The sequence below is a fragment of the Scheffersomyces spartinae genome, assembly GCF_019049425.1.
Source record: "Scheffersomyces spartinae strain ARV_011 chromosome Unknown scaffold_16, whole genome shotgun sequence".
NCBI lineage: Eukaryota > Fungi > Ascomycota > Pichiomycetes > Serinales > Debaryomycetaceae > Lizanozyma > Lizanozyma spartinae.
Window position 1 is genome coordinate 232,547 of NW_025065063.1, and position 17,271 is coordinate 249,817.

General features: G+C 38.8%; 6 protein-coding genes across 6 annotated transcripts; 4 read left to right on the plus strand and 2 right to left on the minus strand.

Annotated features, from left to right (window-relative positions):
• Positions 1-2,240: 2,240 nt before the first annotated feature.
• Positions 2,241-4,346, plus strand: KQ657_001513 (uncharacterized protein; the record flags this gene model as incomplete). The annotated part of the gene is made up of 1 exon (XM_043192308.1): positions 2,241-4,346. One exon carries the CDS (start codon positions 2,241-2,243, stop codon positions 4,344-4,346), a length of 2,106 nt encoding a protein of 701 aa, XP_043048280.1.
• Positions 4,347-4,360: 14 nt separating this feature from the next.
• On the minus strand, positions 4,361-9,736 carry KQ657_001514 (uncharacterized protein; the record flags this gene model as incomplete). Its single annotated transcript, XM_043192309.1, has 2 exons — positions 4,361-8,514; positions 8,839-9,736. 2 exons carry the CDS (start codon positions 9,734-9,736, stop codon positions 4,361-4,363), a joined length of 5,052 nt encoding a protein of 1,683 aa, XP_043048281.1.
• A 909-nt stretch (positions 9,737-10,645) lies between these two features.
• Positions 10,646-11,623, plus strand: TAL1 (sedoheptulose-7-phosphate:D-glyceraldehyde-3-phosphate transaldolase; the record flags this gene model as incomplete). Its single annotated transcript, XM_043192310.1, has 1 exon — positions 10,646-11,623. The coding sequence occupies one exon, from the start codon at positions 10,646-10,648 to the stop codon at positions 11,621-11,623; it is 978 nt and encodes a 325-aa protein (XP_043048282.1).
• A 222-nt stretch (positions 11,624-11,845) lies between these two features.
• FMN1 (riboflavin kinase) lies at positions 11,846-12,382 on the plus strand (the record flags this gene model as incomplete). Its single annotated transcript, XM_043192311.1, has 1 exon — positions 11,846-12,382. One exon carries the CDS (start codon positions 11,846-11,848, stop codon positions 12,380-12,382), a length of 537 nt encoding a protein of 178 aa, XP_043048283.1.
• Positions 12,383-13,216: 834 nt separating this feature from the next.
• On the plus strand, positions 13,217-14,137 carry KQ657_001517 (uncharacterized protein; the record flags this gene model as incomplete). Its single annotated transcript, XM_043192312.1, is given in 2 exon segments — positions 13,217-13,220; positions 13,239-14,137. 2 exon segments carry the CDS (start codon positions 13,217-13,219, stop codon positions 14,135-14,137), a joined length of 903 nt encoding a protein of 300 aa, XP_043048284.1.
• A 14-nt stretch (positions 14,138-14,151) lies between these two features.
• Positions 14,152-15,336, minus strand: PRP42 (mRNA splicing protein; the record flags this gene model as incomplete). The annotated part of the gene is made up of 1 exon (XM_043192313.1): positions 14,152-15,336. One exon carries the CDS (start codon positions 15,334-15,336, stop codon positions 14,152-14,154), a length of 1,185 nt encoding a protein of 394 aa, XP_043048285.1.
• Between the last annotated feature and the right edge of the window lie 1,935 nt (positions 15,337-17,271).

Here is a 17,271-nt window from a genome sequence, read left to right on the forward strand (position 1 = left end):
GTCTTCTGCGTATGCTACATACGTACCTTGTTCTCTCTTCTGCTGGCAATTGAACCACGAAGGAATGTTGAGATAATTGAACTCTTCCATCTTTAACTATATCCAGCGCGCAGTATAGCTATAAAGTACAATATGATGGGAAATAGTACAATGTACAGTAACAGGACAACTCTCTGTGAGGAAAACAACATTATAGAAACTCCTATACCAGAAACTCCCAATGAGGAAGACATCCGTATAGAAGAGCCTGAAAGAGTTCTATATCTTGATTTTAATGATTCATTGGAACTTATAGCACCTATACCAGCTTTTGCTTGACGAACCAGACAGTAACAGTGGACCGACATTCATTCAGGCAAAGTACCTTTCTCTTTCTTAGCGTACAAGATCCTTCGTTTCTGACGAACTTGCAGCGAGAGCAAACAGCACCGCAAACTAAGAACAATAACAAGAGACCCGGCACCGCTGCCGCACTGTAGAAAGAGGAAAGATTCAAGAACGCAAAGCAAGTTGACTTCAATGATGCAACGAAACTCATTATATGATAATCAAACTTTGATGCGGCACGAGGATAAAAATGCTTGTTCGCCTACCATCGCTAGACTGCGGTTTCAGTTGGTTTAGTGGGGTTTCCTTCCTTGGGAGTTCTTGATTGTAGCAGAATGGCTTCAATATTTGGTGCGTTTATGCTCGTTTGCCCTGCGGTGCTAAGGCTCAGGATATCACCCAATTCGATATCCTGGCTAGATTCCGATTCAGTCGTCGTCTAGGAGTAATTGAAGCGTGCATATCAACATGTGTACAGTGCTAAATGTCAAGGGCATTGTCAACAATAGTTAAAGGCAAAGAACCTAGAGTGTGCATTTGGATACTGTGATTAAAATAGGCTGCAATCTACATAGATCTCAGACTGCAGACCTAATAAACTAATTTGTGCTCTCTTTGTCTTTCTATCAACTCTTCTTCGTTGGATTCGGTGTTTAACTTTATATTCTGTTGTTCCTAATTTGCATACGTTCAAAAGTGAAATTGACTGTTACTGGCATTCGATTCAGTATAGTTGTACAACGGAAGTGCTATCCCTGCAACCTTCATGGCAATTGGCTCAATAGCAAACGTGTAGTTGACGATTCCTTATCTTCGTGTGCTTCACTGTGATCATCTGCATTATCAGCTGGGTTTGTCTTCTGATACGTGACATTGTTGGTTTCCCAATGCACGGATAATTACTCATTGGGAACTTGCAGTCTGACAGGTCAGTCAAGAACAAATTAGCCACAAGACGAACCCAAGCATATGGAAATAATACGATATCCATAATGAACCAAATTTAGGTCGTAAGATCTCAGATAATTCCAAGCTATTGATTAACGTCACATAAACATATTCCCAATGACATCACCAATCGAGCTGGTGGAACTCTGCAACACAAGTTGCTGATTGGATCCAAAACCAAGTACAGAAATATTCATTCTGTACACCAAGTATCATACCTTCTTAACAAAAGGGCTATGTGGGATAAGCCAGGTCTTGAATCCGAACCTTTACGATTGGGCTCTTCTAAATCAAATTGTTCTGTGCAGTGCAATAAATAACTTACGGTTAGGTTTATGTCTAACAATAGCTGCTACCAAATTAAAACTGGCATTGACGTAATTCGGAATTGGTGGAAGGGCTATCCTTGACAAAGGTCGATAGTACTTCTGGTACAAGTGGTGAAGATGCTTTCCCTTTCTTCAAGGAATGAAAGTCTAATAATTTAAACAAGGGAACAAATCCTTGAAACAATTCAGGCTTCAATAATAAATCTGGGTTTCTGGCGATAGTAGCCTTCAAGATCTCAAAGCAAAACTTTTGTTTGTTGCAATATATTGGGAGTATTTCATTTTTGGGATGAAAACGTTGGAGTTCAATTTCACTAAGAAATGATCTTCAACTTCTTAAACGGGATTAGCTTTAGTAAAAGTCTTAATCTCCAAAACCGATGCTGTTTGGTCGTGTACTTCATAACTCTAATTGGAGAATTCCGGAAGTTGAAGATATGGTAAGTCAGTACTCTATGGCCCACTATTAATATGACTATTGTATTAGGTGTATTCAACCTCCATACATCCCGCGCTACCTTCGTTATCTCCCGCGCTACCTCCTCCCTCCGACATAAATAGCACGGCTCCATTAAATAGGCAAGGCTCCCCACAACCTATACCCCGACACTCTCTCTCTTAGTTCCACTATCAAGCATGAGCTATAACGAGAAAGAACCATTAATTGAACCAATGAAGCAACTCCTGATTGAGCCAGCTTCTGGTTTTGGGGCGTCGTCACTACTTCAAAGTTTAATGGCCTGTTTCCCTGGACTGATAAGCCTAAGTGAAAGTGAAGACGACAACGAATCTGAGACTGACAGTGACAATGAGCAAGAAGAGATCATTAGACGCCGTCAGAATGCCAACAATGTAATTGATATTCAGAACAAGCATTTCATTGGCGAACTGGAACTGAAACTCTCCGCCTTAAGACAACTTATGAAGAAGTACAATATTGGAGTTTACATCATTGGCTCAGAAGACGAACACCAATCGGAATACACTGCTATTTCCGATAAAAGACGACAATATATCTCCGGGTTCACGGGGAGTGCTGGAATCGCTGTAGTCACCTTGGAAGATTCAGCCAAATTAGAAGGTGATGCCATACTTTCAACCGATGGACGATACTTTATTCAAGCTGGCAAGGAGCTTGATCCAAAGCATTGGAAATTGTTGAAACAAGGAGTTAAGGGGTATCCTTCCTGGACGGAATACGCCATTAGTAAAGCCAAAAGTAATCCATTTTCCAAAGTGATATCAACAGATCCTCGGTTAATTAGTGTTAGCATTGGACAGTACTTTGAGAAAGCTGAACAGGTATCGTTTAGACCACTTGAGATCAATTTGGTAGATGAAATATGGGGCTCAAACAAACCACAACGGTCCCAACTGCCCTTATATGAGTTACCATTGGCTTATTCGGGTGAAAGCAGTAACCACAAGTTGACTCAAGTCCGTTCAGTAATGTCTAAATATCATGGAGATTATTTGGTCATTAGTTCATTGGATGAAACTGCTTGGTTGTTCAATTTAAGATGTGATGATGCCGTTCCCTTCAATGCTGTCTTCTTTTCCTATGCCATTGTTTCCCAAGACGAAGTTGTATTGTATGTTGATCTAAAGCAAATCAGTTCCACCACAGATGAATATTTGCAAACCGTCAAAGGCTTGAAGTTGAAACCTTATCAAGACTTTTATAAGGATTTGAGTCAGTTAAAGGCTTCTAACAAAATCATACTACCATCAATGGACAAGACTAACTTTGCCTTATATTCAGCTGTTGCTGTAAAGAAAGATCAGATCGTATTCCTGTCAGTTGTTTCCAACATAAAAATTGTTAAGAATCCAGTTGAACTTGCTAATGCTCAAATTGCTCAAGATAGAGACTCTTATGCGTTTATCTTGTTCACAGCATGGTTGGAACGTCAACTAAAGAAGAATAAAACCCTTACCGAATGGGATGCAGCATTGAAGATCTATGATATTAGAACCAAGTTACCTCATTTCAAAGGCTTATCATATGAAACTATTGCTTCTAGTGGTATCAATTCAGCGTTGCCTCATTATGGACCAACAGCTAAAGACCATATTGATATCGACCCTAAAACAATCTTCTTGGTTGATTCCGGGGCCCACTATTTAGAAGGAACCACAGATATAACCAGAACATACAAATTTGGTGATGAAGGTTTAACAAATGACATGATAAAATATTATACCTTGGTGTTAAAAGGTCATATTGCTTTAGCCTTAAGTCAATTTCCCGAAAAGTCCCCCAACACCGGCATAATCTTAGATGGTTATGCCAGACAATTTCTTTGGATGGAAGGTTTGGATTTCAATCATGGAACAGGTCATGGAGTGGGCAGTTTTGGTGATGTCCATGAAGGACCCGTTTATATTCCTGCCAGCCCTACAATTTTTAATGAAGTCGATGTCTATCAGGAAGGTGTGGTGTTGACTGACGAGCCAGGGTATTATTTGGAAGGACAATATGGATTTAGAATTGAAAGTGATTTGGCCATAGTGAAAGGTAATGGGTCCAATAGAAACGGTACAAAGTTCTTAAAGTTCTCTTACATGACCAAGGTTCCCTTCTGCAAGAAATTAATTGATAAAGCTTGGCTATCTCCGAGAGAAATTGAGTGGATTAATAGTTACCATTTGAAAGTCCGGGATGAATATGCTGGCCAGTTATTGAAAGAAGGTCACATCACTGCTTATACTTGGTTGCTCAAGGAAACTAGCCCTCTTTAAATAAATATTATTGATTAACGTATCATAGGAGAAACTCCTAATGACTTTCCCTTGTTCTTGTCTGGCTTTGAATAGCCAGGTCTTTGGAATGAACTAGGCTTTTGAAATGAGCCAGGCTTTCTTAACCCCGTGGTTGGCTTTGGTATTGTTGTAGCTGATCCTTCAGTTGTAGAAGAAGAAGCTGAAGAAGAAGCTGAAGCTGATGAAACCTTGTGAGAAATAAATGGTGATATGGTGGTTAAAGAATAAGCAAGACCTTTAAGCTGTCTAGAACTGTTGCTGCTTAACTCATTCTTTGAATTGATATCAATGTGATAATTTGAAGAAGGGTCTGGTTTCTTATATTGAGGCATCTTTAAACTTGTCTTTCCCCATAAATTCTGTGCATAAGAAGCTTTAACTTTTTCCAACTCAGATGACATTTGAAGAAGAGGATGTCTTCTATTGGGAGAAACGGATCTTTGTCTTTTAACTGCTATTGGATCATTATTATCCTCATCATCCAGTCTTCGTTTCCCATCGCTTAAACTTAATCTTCCCAAGTTATCAATGTTATTCTTCTCACTATCATTAGCTGCTGCTGATCTAAAATTAAACCCAATTCCAATTCGATTGTAACTTGAAGGTTTCTGCAACCTTGAATTGGACTTTTCAATTAATCCAGTAACTATTAACAGAACCACATTGCTAATGGCTTTCATATCAGCTCCAGTGTCTAAAGCATATACTGCTGCCGCAGAAGCTGTAGCTGCTGAAGTTGCAGCCAATGCAGACTTAGGATCTTCTTTAATGGTCAAGCCAGAAACAATATTGAAGATATCTGAAACCAACTCATTAAGTATAGGATCTGCTTCAAGCAGTGAATCATTATGGAGTGTTCCTCCTTTGGAATCTCTCATTTGAATGTCTCGTTCTCTTTCAAACCTCTTTAATCTTCGGGTGTTGAATTCATTTTCAATCCATTCTTTCTTCTTGGTCTCATTGCCATCTCTAAATAACACATTGGCTCTTTTTGTCACTCGGGCACGTAGATCATTATCTTTGTTCCTTTCAGCATTCTCTTCTCTCCATTTCTTCTTCCGTTCTCGATTACCTTGTCTGATTTTCTCCTTGTATTCCAAAGTATCCTTAGGCTGTTTAATTCGGTTCCGGGCCTGTTTCGTGGTAAAGTTCGAGATGGCATCAACAACAGTGTCACTCAAAGTAGAAATTGTCTCCATGTCAATCGAAGGAACCATTTTCTTATCTTCGTCAGCCTTGGTGGTTGAACCACCTAAACCAGATTCACCAGGTTCACCTTGAAAAGATTGAATAACACTACTGATAAGTGAAACAGCAGTTCCATTGGACAAATTGATATTCCTTCTTCGTTCCAAAAAATTACGAGCAACCATAAGCGAATTAACCAATTTCTGGTGCAGTTCTCGTCTTCTATGCGAGTTGATTATCTCGTTGGCTATTAATTTGCCCGTCAATTGTGAAGGCGATGATGTTGATGCCGTTGATGTTGATGCTGATGTCGAGGATAAAGAGTTCGTCATTTGACGAATAACCTGAAGTAACCCTTGGCTATCGGAGCTATTAGTTCTAATCCGTTGAGTTATTGAGGTTAGAACACTGGAAAGATTATTGCTGTTATTATTATTATTCCATTCAGAGTTATCCAACGAACTAGCCTGTGATTTATTTGATGGTTCCGTGCTCTTATTTGACATGTTGGATCGATGTAATGCCAATGCTTCTGCTATCGAAAGGTCTTTGTTGGTGTCTTTTCCTTTGGTCGGAGCTTTGGGGGTATCTGATTGGACAGTAGACTTCTCGTTTGAGCCTGTTATTGCTGGTTCAAATTGGGTAGGACTTTCAAGCAATGACAAATTAGAAGTAGTAGAAAGAGTAGTCGTCTTATGGCTGTTAAATGACAGTTCGGCTTTTGTCTTTGGGGTCTCGGGCATCTTCTTTCTTGGTTGCTTGGATGTTTCCTTGGCTCTCAGGGGTGGTACAACTGCCGTTATTACTCCAGTTGAATGGGAAGCAGTTTTCTGTTGTCTTTCCAGAGACACAGATGGCACTAAATCGTAGTCCATATCAACGTTTGTCAAAAGTGCTTGGGGGTTTTCCATAGCCATATTAAGTGCCCGTTCCATGATATCATTCATTTGTAAAGTCTCCAAATCTGCTGCTGCTTCCGTGTCCATCATTGTTGTTGTACCTTTGGCAGCAGAAGATGATATACCATGCGATTTAGAATCTTCAACAGTCTGGAAGTTTGGTAATGAAGTATGAGCTGTGAGGGGAGAATGTAATGGTATACCTGATACCGTTGTCTCCTTCGCTGAATATGTGGGTGTTGATGCTGATGACGCTGATTTTTGATATTGTTGTACAATTTGGATGTTCTGTTTATTATTCTCTTTCCGTTGCTCCTCTTTATGAGCTTCTTCTTGGAAATGGGCCAAAACATTATCATCAATAAGAGGCATCTCTGTTATTTGCTTTTGATTCTCATGTGATGCCTTATCATCAGAGTCTTGGACTTTACTGGTGATTTCTAAAGCAAGCTCATCCAATAAGTCCTTTGAAATGGGAAGAACATCTGAGGAGACCGCCAGGATCAGATCAGACATCGTGGGCATCTGTTGCACCACATTTTGAACTATCGAAGCAATATCAATAGACAGCGCTTCAGGATTTATTGACAGTAGTTTCGCAAGACTCGGTACCAAATTTGAAAGGCCATCAAAAGAAGTTAGGGTTGGTACTTGCCCTTGAGGTTCTGCTTGTGCTTGTATGGACCCTGTTAATGATGTTCGACGGCCTAAAGTGTTTCTAAAGGCTTCACTTATGACATTCTCTAAGGAATTTTCGGTATCATTGTCAGGTGGGTTTATTGTTTGCTCGTTTGATTGCTTGGGACGGGCCAACAATGATTTAAAAGCGTCACCTATCGCATTTTCTAGATTCATTTCTTGTAAATTATTCTCTGGAACTATTTCCTTTTGTTGGGGAGTTTCTTTTGTTGACTCTTGATGTTGAAAAATATTACTGAAGGCATCTCCGATGGCTTTATCTAGGGCGATATCAGTATCCATTTTGTCGAAATCGTCATCTTCCTTCCGTTGGTTTGATACCTGATGTTCTTGTTCTTGTTCCTGTTCTTGTTCTGTAGCAAAGGTCGATTCAAACGCAGAACCAATAGCCTTTTCTAAATTCATATCTGTTTGTTCCTTTGACTCCTCGGAGATCGGGATTTTAGATTCTTTGAAGGCATCCGAAATCGCCTGCTGAAGGTCAGCAGAAGCAGAAGCAGAAGCAGGTTCTTTGAATTCTTGATTTTGTAGAGTCTCTTGAGCCTGTCGTATCTCTTGAGACTGTGAATATGCTTCAATCTGTTGGTCTTCCTCATGCTGTCGTGACTCCTGTCGATCTACTTCATGCTGTGGAATCTCTTGAGGCTGTTGATATTGTTGGTTTTCCTTCATCAGAAACAACTCAACCACATTGCTTACTGCTTCTTTCAACTGGGCATCGTCGTCTGTATTCTTATCGTGTGACGTTATTACTTGAGCTTTTGGGGGTTCAGCTGATGGCATTACCTCACCCATAATGTTCAGTAACGCATTCGTTATTGCACTATCCAAATGATCATCCTCTCTATTCGTCATAGCACTATCATCTTCTGCACTCTCTTCCCTATTGCTTATACTGTTAAACACATCCCCTATAGCCTTATTAAGCTCATCATCATCATCATCATCATCATCATCATCATCATCATCATCATTACTATGGGCATATGACGTAGTAAAATTGAAACTATCACTATTATTATTATTACTAGCGTCATTATTATGGTTATCGTTACTTTCTTGTATTCGTCGGTCCATAAGCTCTTGTGTTTGTGCTGGTGCTTGTTCTGTGGTCGAGCCAGACACAAAGTTGATCAGCTGGAAGGCTTCACCAATCGCACCTTCAAGATCAAGCTCAACATCTTCCTGAGAACTGAGTTCTTCGTGATCTTTATTTCTGGGATGCTCCTCTTCTTCTGCTTGACCTGGGAGTATAGAAGTAAGTGACTCGGCTATGACTTTGCTCAAGTCCAACTCCGAGTCATCGTTAGACATTTCAAATGACCAACTCGTAAATAAGCTGTCTTCGTGTGGGGGTTGCACTGGAAGGTTATGTGGAGGATACTGCTTTGATGATAAGACTGTGGGTAGTGGTTTGTTTACTATGAGTGATGTGCTAAATGAGGATATGATTTAGTATTGTGTAATTTTAATCACGTGATTTCCCCGGATAATTCAATTCCGGGGTACACTGGTTTCTTCATGCTACTAGGATAACAATCAATGTCTTTATTAATCAATTGATGGTGTACTACTACCTGATCTATTATTAGAAGATGATGGGGTAGCCGATTCGGTACTCGATTCAGAGCTAGAACCTTCGTCTTCGTCTATCAAAGAAAAATTAACGACCAACCCATAATTACCTTCCCCTACACCGGCCCAACCATTTTGTTTAATTGTCCAATTGACGTTATCAAGAACGTTATTGGCATATTTCAACACATCGATATCAAAAGTCTTATTCCCGAACGTGGGCAAGGAAACATAATATTTGGAGTCGCCCATCTTCAAGAAATTGGTATCAAATTGCATAAAATAATCAGTATCATCATAGTATGTGAACTGAGAGCACTTTTTACCATCATGAAACCATTTAATTCTTCCCTTTGCACTCTCAGGGAACTTTTGGTTATTATTATGGTTAAAGATCAAGTTCTCTTTGAAATCTAATGGGGTTGTTCCCTTAACTCTAGCTTCCTCGATGTCCTTAGCATACGACAGTGCAGAGTTAGTCAACCCCAAATGAGTGAAACTGTTTAAAGCAAGTCCATAAATGTATGGTTTGTCACTATAAATGTCTCCCTTCACGGTCTTATTAACAAACCATGTGAAAAATTTCAACCCCGTCAGTAAAAGTGTGGTGGGTACATGATCTCTTATTGGAAGTGTGAAATCGTTCCCAAATAATAGCTCATCCCCTTTGATATTGTATTTGGGTCTGTATCCTATTATAAGATTAAGGTGCGATCCAGGATATAGCTTTGTGGATTCAATATCATGTAACTTAAGGCTGTCGTCATCTTTAATATCTAACTTCAGTCTATCAAAGGGTTCTTGGTTCAAGTATTTGGTATCCCCAAGGTTGTAGCAGCTATTAGCTTGATGTACCTTGTGAGACCCATCAAAGTCTGCTATGTTAACTGCCACGGTAAACACTCCTATATCCGATTCGATTCGTACGGGTTTTCCTGTGTTGACGGGGATTATCTGGAATCCATCCACATAGTTATTGGACGCTTTAATAACTAGTCTCTTTACCATAGTGTAATGTATAGGAGACTAAACTTGTTCAGCGTACGCAAGCTATGTCTATGTTGTACTTCGTATGATAAAGAATGTCGTGTTTTATCAAAATTCCGGAAAATGTCGCGGTTTTCTTTACCCAAATGTCGCGGCTGCAAAAGGCACGAAACCCCCAACATTTTTTTCTTTTGGTTCAATCTAGTCACGTGATGTCACGTCTCATATCAACCACATTGAACCACGCAAGCTAGTACCACTGGTGTGCTATGTTTACGTCGATAAGAGCAAACAGATACATTACATTCTCACCTTGAACGGCGTAAATGCTAAGCCTATATATTCGTAAACGGATAATTATTGGTTCTCCTCAACGTTTCGGAAGGCATGGAATAGAAAGCAAACGTGGTAATTCTTTAGTAAAGAGTTATTGTATGCATGTGGAGTTCGAATCGTTTAGGTATCCCCACGTATTCTTATTACTGTTATGTGGTAGCGCCTCCATAGTATTAGTAAAATGAAAAAGAGTCATCTGGTACCGTAGTTAAAATGGTAGCGCCGTTTGGAAACCGGAGTATTGATTGCCAGCTTACAAATAATTTAAGGTACACACCATAATTTATTATTAAGGGTCAGCTAAATAATAACAATGACAAGAGCACTAGTATTAATAAGAACAATGACACTACTACTTGTAAACAAGAACATAACCATAGTAATGATATAATTATTGTATACTTCTTCGTTAAGCCGTATGCTGTGCCGGGTAACCCCATGGTCTAGGGCTTAATTTAGGACCGTTCGGGCCTGTATATAGCTCCCCAACACACCCACCCTTGATTTGTATATATATATGGAGAATTGGGGGACAATTTTTCAGTGACAAGTTATTATCATCCAACAAATATCTTAATAATCCCACACACAAACATGTCAAGTAACTCCTTGGAACAATTGAAGGCCACTGGTACCGTGATTGTTACCGACACCGGTGAATTTGAATCAATTGCCAAGTACACACCTCAAGATGCTACTACTAACCCATCTTTGATTCTTGCTGCTGCTAAGAAGGCTGAATATGCTAAGTTGATTGACGTTGCTGTTGATTATGTTAAGGCTAAGATCCCCAATGCATCGGCTGAAGAAAAGGCTGAATTGGCTTTGGACAGATTGTTGGTTGAATTTGGTAAGGAAATCTTACAAATTGTTCCTGGTAGAGTTTCCACTGAAGTTGATGCTCGTTTGTCCTTTAACAAGGAAGCCACCATCAAGAAGGCTTTGGAAATCATTGCTTTATACGAATCCATTGGTATCCACAAGGATAGAATCTTGATCAAGGTTGCTTCTACTTGGGAAGGTATTCAAGCTGCTAGAGAATTGGAAGCTAAACATGGTATTCACTGTAACTTGACCTTGTTATTCTCCTTTGTTCAAGCTGTTGCTTGTGCTGAAGCTAAGGTTACCTTGATCTCTCCCTTTGTTGGTAGAATCTTGGATTGGTACAAGGCTAGTACCGGGAAGGAATACTGGGGTAAGGAAGATCCAGGTGTGATTTCTGTCACCAGTATTTACAACTACTATAAGAAGTTTGGTTACAATACCATTGTTATGGGTGCTTCTTTCAGAAACGTTACTGAAATTAAGGCTTTGGCTGGTGTTGATTACTTGACCATTGCTCCTAAATTATTGGAAGAATTGATGAACTCCAATGATCCAGTTCCTCAAGAATTGGATGCTGCTGTTGCTGCCAAATCCGATCTTACTAAGGTCTCTTATGTTGATGATGAATCTACCTTTAGATTCCTTCTCAATGAAGATGCCATGGCTACTGAAAAGTTGGCTCATGGTATCAGAGCTTTCTCCAAGGATTGTGTCACTTTGTTGGACCAATTGAAGGAAAAGTTCTAAACCATTTATATATAATGTTTATGTTAATGAATTTTCATTATACTATTTCACTTAATTAATGGTGTTTCAATATCTGTACCATATAAGAATTACGTAATATTGAACAAAATATTACGTGATCATTAGTAGTGTTTGTACCAATGGTGCAGTATATAATCAAATCCAATACCATACTGAAGTCACTTATTACCATGCGACAAATAGCAACTACTACTACTCAAAATGACTCGACCTGACTTTGTGGCCCCCCCTGAACCAAAAGATCCATATCCAGTGGTAGAAACCGGCTGTATCATCGCCGGTTTCGGAAGAGGGTCCTCGGAATTAGGAATCCCAACAGCAAATGTGCCTGTAACCCAAAGTCTTGATAAATTACCCCAAGGAGTTTATTATGGCTTCTCTCGATTAATCACAAGTAGCAGCAATGGAGATAATGATGGTGATGATGAGAAGAGTAAGTTCAATTACGGAGTTAACTTGACTGATGACGAAAAGAAAGTGCTCCCTATGGTGATGTCAATTGGGTGGAATCCATTCTATAAGAATGAACAGAAGGCAGCAGAGATTCATATTATTAATAAGTTTACTGACTCCTTTTATGGAGCTCAAATAAAATTTGTTGTATTGGGTTACATCAGACCGGAATTGGATTATACTACTGTGGAGGCATTGATAGCAGATATCAATATAGATATCGAACAAGCGTTACAGACATTACATTTGCCTGAGTATAACAAATATCAAAGATTAGTTGAATAATCACTTTATAATATACGACATGAACTGATATATGTAATATATTGTGTAGTGTATTCTTTAATCAGATTCGTACCCTATAGCCCCGGTGTTACCCTCGGAATGGTCGGATTTGATTACGGAACCCCAGAAATCCCAACTGAAACTCATTCCATTAGGTTGCTGGGTGAGTGACCTGATAAGACTATTCAACATGAAAGAAGCTCTTGCCATGTCTTATAGACCGTGAGCTTATCGTGACATTAATCAACTTGTTACCCTTACATGATTGAAACCGTCACCTCCATCCTCAAGTTACTTGATGTTGAAGAGTGCGATGTTTCAACTGTTCCTTATCAAAAACGATGTCATTACATCACCAAACACTGTGTGAAGTCGTGGCAGTATCTTCCAAATAAAACATACTATTGTGGTGGTGGGCACAATATCACGCGACATTTGGCCATTCTCATTGGTCTCTTAGTCGGCTTAGGTGCATGTCTCTCACTCCTAAGTGTGTTGGTGAGTCAATACTTTTACCCTCATCTAGACAAGTTGGCTGCTGGGTATTTGAAGTTCAACTCGAGGTTGGTGACATTCACGATAATCCCGCTAATGAATGCGTTCCCTGATCTAATCAATTATCACTTTACGCTTTCCACGCACTCTAAAGACATTGAACTAGTCTTGGGGACGATCTGTGGATCCATTTTGATTCTACTTAGTGTGGTCATTGGTCTTATAGCTTTACTATCGCCAACTCCTATTCCAATCACCAAAAACTTGTATATTGTCTTCAATTGGTGTTTCCTTGTGTTTGCAGCTTTCGCGGTCATTTTGTCCGATGGAGTAATCACTATGGGTGAATGCTATGTGTTAGTGTTGTTGTATGTCTGTTATATTGCATATTTGGTGGGGTTCGATAAGAGCACCGATGATTATGAAACAGAACCTTATAATGTCTTGGATATTATTGAAGACGAGATACGAGAGTCACGTGAATCGATTCTGTTACTCGATGACGATACTGAACGACTATATTGTGATGATAACGAAGAACGATATTGTGATGATGATGAATCTGACAACATTAAACGATATTCTTTGACTGATATAGTAATATCCTCTGTGATGAAACTCTTTTCATTCTTTATTCCGCTGTCACAACTAACAAGTTCATGGCTAGTCTATTTTTGGTATTTGGAAAGTTGTTTGATCCTCTATTATGAACTGAGTGGGTTACCATTGACTATTGTCTCATTCGTAGTGCTTATAACTATTGATACAATCATGGAAGGTTCACGAGATTTGCTTCAAATTGTTACTGGCACTGGAATATCACTTTTTATCATTGGAAAATTGAGTTTCATGGCTCTTTTAATCATAAGAAACTTGGGGATGATTCTCCCAATATCCAATTTCTTACTTGGATTCCTTATCTTCTCCATTGGGTCTTCTTTAGGAGATATTATTACCAATTTGACCATTTCTTTAAGAATTAATATCAATTATGGTACAAATGCCTGCTTGGGGTCACCTCTTTTGCTTATTCTATTGGGGTTGGGAGTCAATGGATTGGCGACAATGTACCATCTCAAAGTAACTCACTTGGACTTTCATATCAATTATAATACCATTGTGCTGGTCGCAACGTTATTATTGATTTCTAGCATCTATTTGATTTATATTCCTTTGAATGGTTGGGTCTTGGATAAGAAATTGGGTGTCCTTATGTTGAGCATCTATATTAGTTTGGTAATTCTTGTAACAGTAGTCTAAGACATCTGACATATTTATAAATAAGTTTCAATCAATAGGTTAAAGTTAGGCTTTTGTGGTTCAGTTGCTGGTTGTGATTGTTTCAGTTGCTGGGTGATATAACAAATTGCAAGCTTATAAAAGGAACTGCTATTGGAGGAATATTTCATGATTAATTCATGTCTTAGTTCAACATCAATAGATTGAATCAATGATAATCGATAACAAATATAACCAATGGTATCTTCCACTTCTTCCGCACCCAACTCATTGAGGAAATCTTTGAATAATCCCAAGATATAACCTTCATCGTTGGCATGAACAACTAGCTCTACCATAATTAGTTTTTCAAATAGAATGACATTATTCCCACTGTTAGAAGTGGATTCCATGTACCCTAATAGTAAGTCTCTTGCCTTTAAGTAATTTCGAGCATAAAGCTCCATATCCACCAACCGGGCAATTGTAGACTCCTGTTGAACCAAATGCTTGATGGATCTATAAAGAGTCTGACGAGCGGCCATAGGTTTTTGTTGATTCAATAACCAAGAAGCATACATCCACCATAAGGAGGACTCGGCCGAATGCTCGAGAAGTGCTCTTTCAAATAAGGATTCACAGTAATTCGATGGATAATTGACAATAACAAACTGAAGATAACTCTTCCAAATATCAATAGAATTATCATTAGCCAATTGCTTTTCCCATTTGAAGAGTTCGTAACTCTTATATTGTGTGGTGATGTACAAATCTGTTAAACTCTTCTTCCACTTAAGTTTCGAGACCTTCAAGAGATTCTCTTTGGAGGTCTTTTGCGGTTGCAGTTGTTTGTTCAACATCTTCAAGTACTTCATCTGGTTATACTTCAATGTCCCGAGGAACTGGAGCCAGATCTGATGAAACACTCGGTAGTTGTACATTGGAACCTCGACTGCGATTCTTACCAATGTATAGTAGATCAAGAGATAATTCTTGGGCTTGTAGGTGATGATACTCTGGAGATACAAAAGATAGAACTGCTCGCTCTTCCAGTAGTCAAACCCTATAACCTTCCTGGCTCGTTCGAACAATGCAATTAAATCTGTAAGGCCATGTTCATCTATGAAATCAATGGTGAATTTGAGGTACGAGATCCAAACATCACAGCTATATTTCAAGTCTCCGGTTAAAAGGAACTCATATTGTTGCTTCACTTTAGCGACACTTTTGTTCTTGGCCATCCACTGTAAATATCGGAGATGATAATTGACAAGAAGGGGAAATCGACTTAATAGTAACTCATAACTTTGACAGATTAATTTTTCATTGTCTTGTAATTCGGCCGCAAGTATAAGCTTCTCGTAATTCACAACATTATACGGATCATCTATAATCCGTTCGGAGTATATACCCCACAGCATCTATACTGTCAAGTTGTGTAAGCCCTACAAGTATTAGACGTATGGCCTTTATTTATTAGACACTTTAAAATCTTTATGGCACATCACCAAAGTCGTGTCTGTGTCAAATGAATACTTACACATCTTTTAGTAGTCTTCTTGTCTTGTGTGGTGGTTGCGTGTGTTCTTGTTTGTATCTGACCCTCCATTTGCGTCTGCTTGGAGTTCGATCTTGCTACTTTACTTTTTGGTCTTTGTGTCTGTGAGTGTTGGCCCAATTTAGATATGGAACTATGGGCATAGTTCATGTCAATTAATGTCTGATAAACTTTTTATCTTATAGTTTAACATACTGTGAAAGCACCGTAGTCAGAGTCGGCCACATGTACTGACAAACGTTGTTAAAGTTATTGTAATGGGAATTAAACGTTCTCTATTGGCGTATGAAAATTATCTGTCAAGAACAACGTAGTAACACAATTCAGCATATGCTTATCTAGAGAATCGCATCTGATAGTATCAGTTCGTGTGCCGTTACGGATTTGAGTGTGTTCATCGAGTGTATACCTAACACTGATAAGGATCATTTCGTTTCTAGTATATATAACTGTAATATCTCCAGTCTTCTCCTAGCTACACAAGAATGGCCGGCGTAGAGCAACTCTTTTTTCATGTATTACTTAATGGCTTATTGTCACACTTTGTTTCCAGGGTATTAATTACATATGACTGAGTGCAACAAGCTAACAGGCACAATTACTATTTAAAAGAAAACTATTTAGCCATTGTAAGACTACAAAAGCTTGCTCAAGTTATTGGGATCCAATAATTTACTCGTATTCTAAATGTTTTCTCTGTATACATCCATAACTACTAACTGTAACAACAAAATTAGATTGGGTTTATTCGTACCTCGTTGTAGCTAAGAGGAGCCCATTGGAAACATGGATAGAAATCAGCAATAACATCCTGTTGTTGTAGCAGCTCTCACTTAATGGTTCAACTATCCTACATCTCACAAATTGTTAGACCTTTCAATGCACACATCTTATATGCCAGTGGGAATCGCTTAATTAGTGTTACTCTTTAAGGTTGCAAAAGAGAGGGAAGAATATAACAAATCATATATCAAACTAATCCAGTGATCATCTGCTATAGCTGATTTCGATTGCGGTTCAAGCTTTGCTCATTAATTCAATACTCACATTACAGTGGAATGAGAAATTTCAAAGTCTGATTGCTTTTATTTCATGTAATTGATTCATTTACTTGCTCACTATGTATGGAACAAAATACCGTTGTATGTATAGTTGGCTATTTTGTTTCAATGTAGGTCGTCTAAAACGGAGACCCTTGGTCCACTGTATATATTCAATTCCCGTAATGTTTCAAAAGATAATCCTTCTTTATTCTCCAATTAAACCAATAAGTGACTGTCAGGAGGTGTGAAGATATCAGTTTATGAAGTAATAATGCGATTAAGATTACCACGAGCAAGCCGAACACCTTAATGAACATACCGTAAGTTACATACCCCGTAGCGAAAGATTATTGTTAGTCTTATGCCAATCTAAGAAGCGCAACGCAATTAACAACAACCATATACACACCGTTGGTAAGAAACTAGAATGAATCAAAAGCCAGACTTGTATCTCTACTCAAAAAGGTTCTAGTTATATTTTAAGACTTGCTACAGATCCAGAAAAAATGCTATTTATGATGTCTCCATAGTGGTATGTAATACCTGCTCACCACTAAAGCAGCTGTTGTTAGACA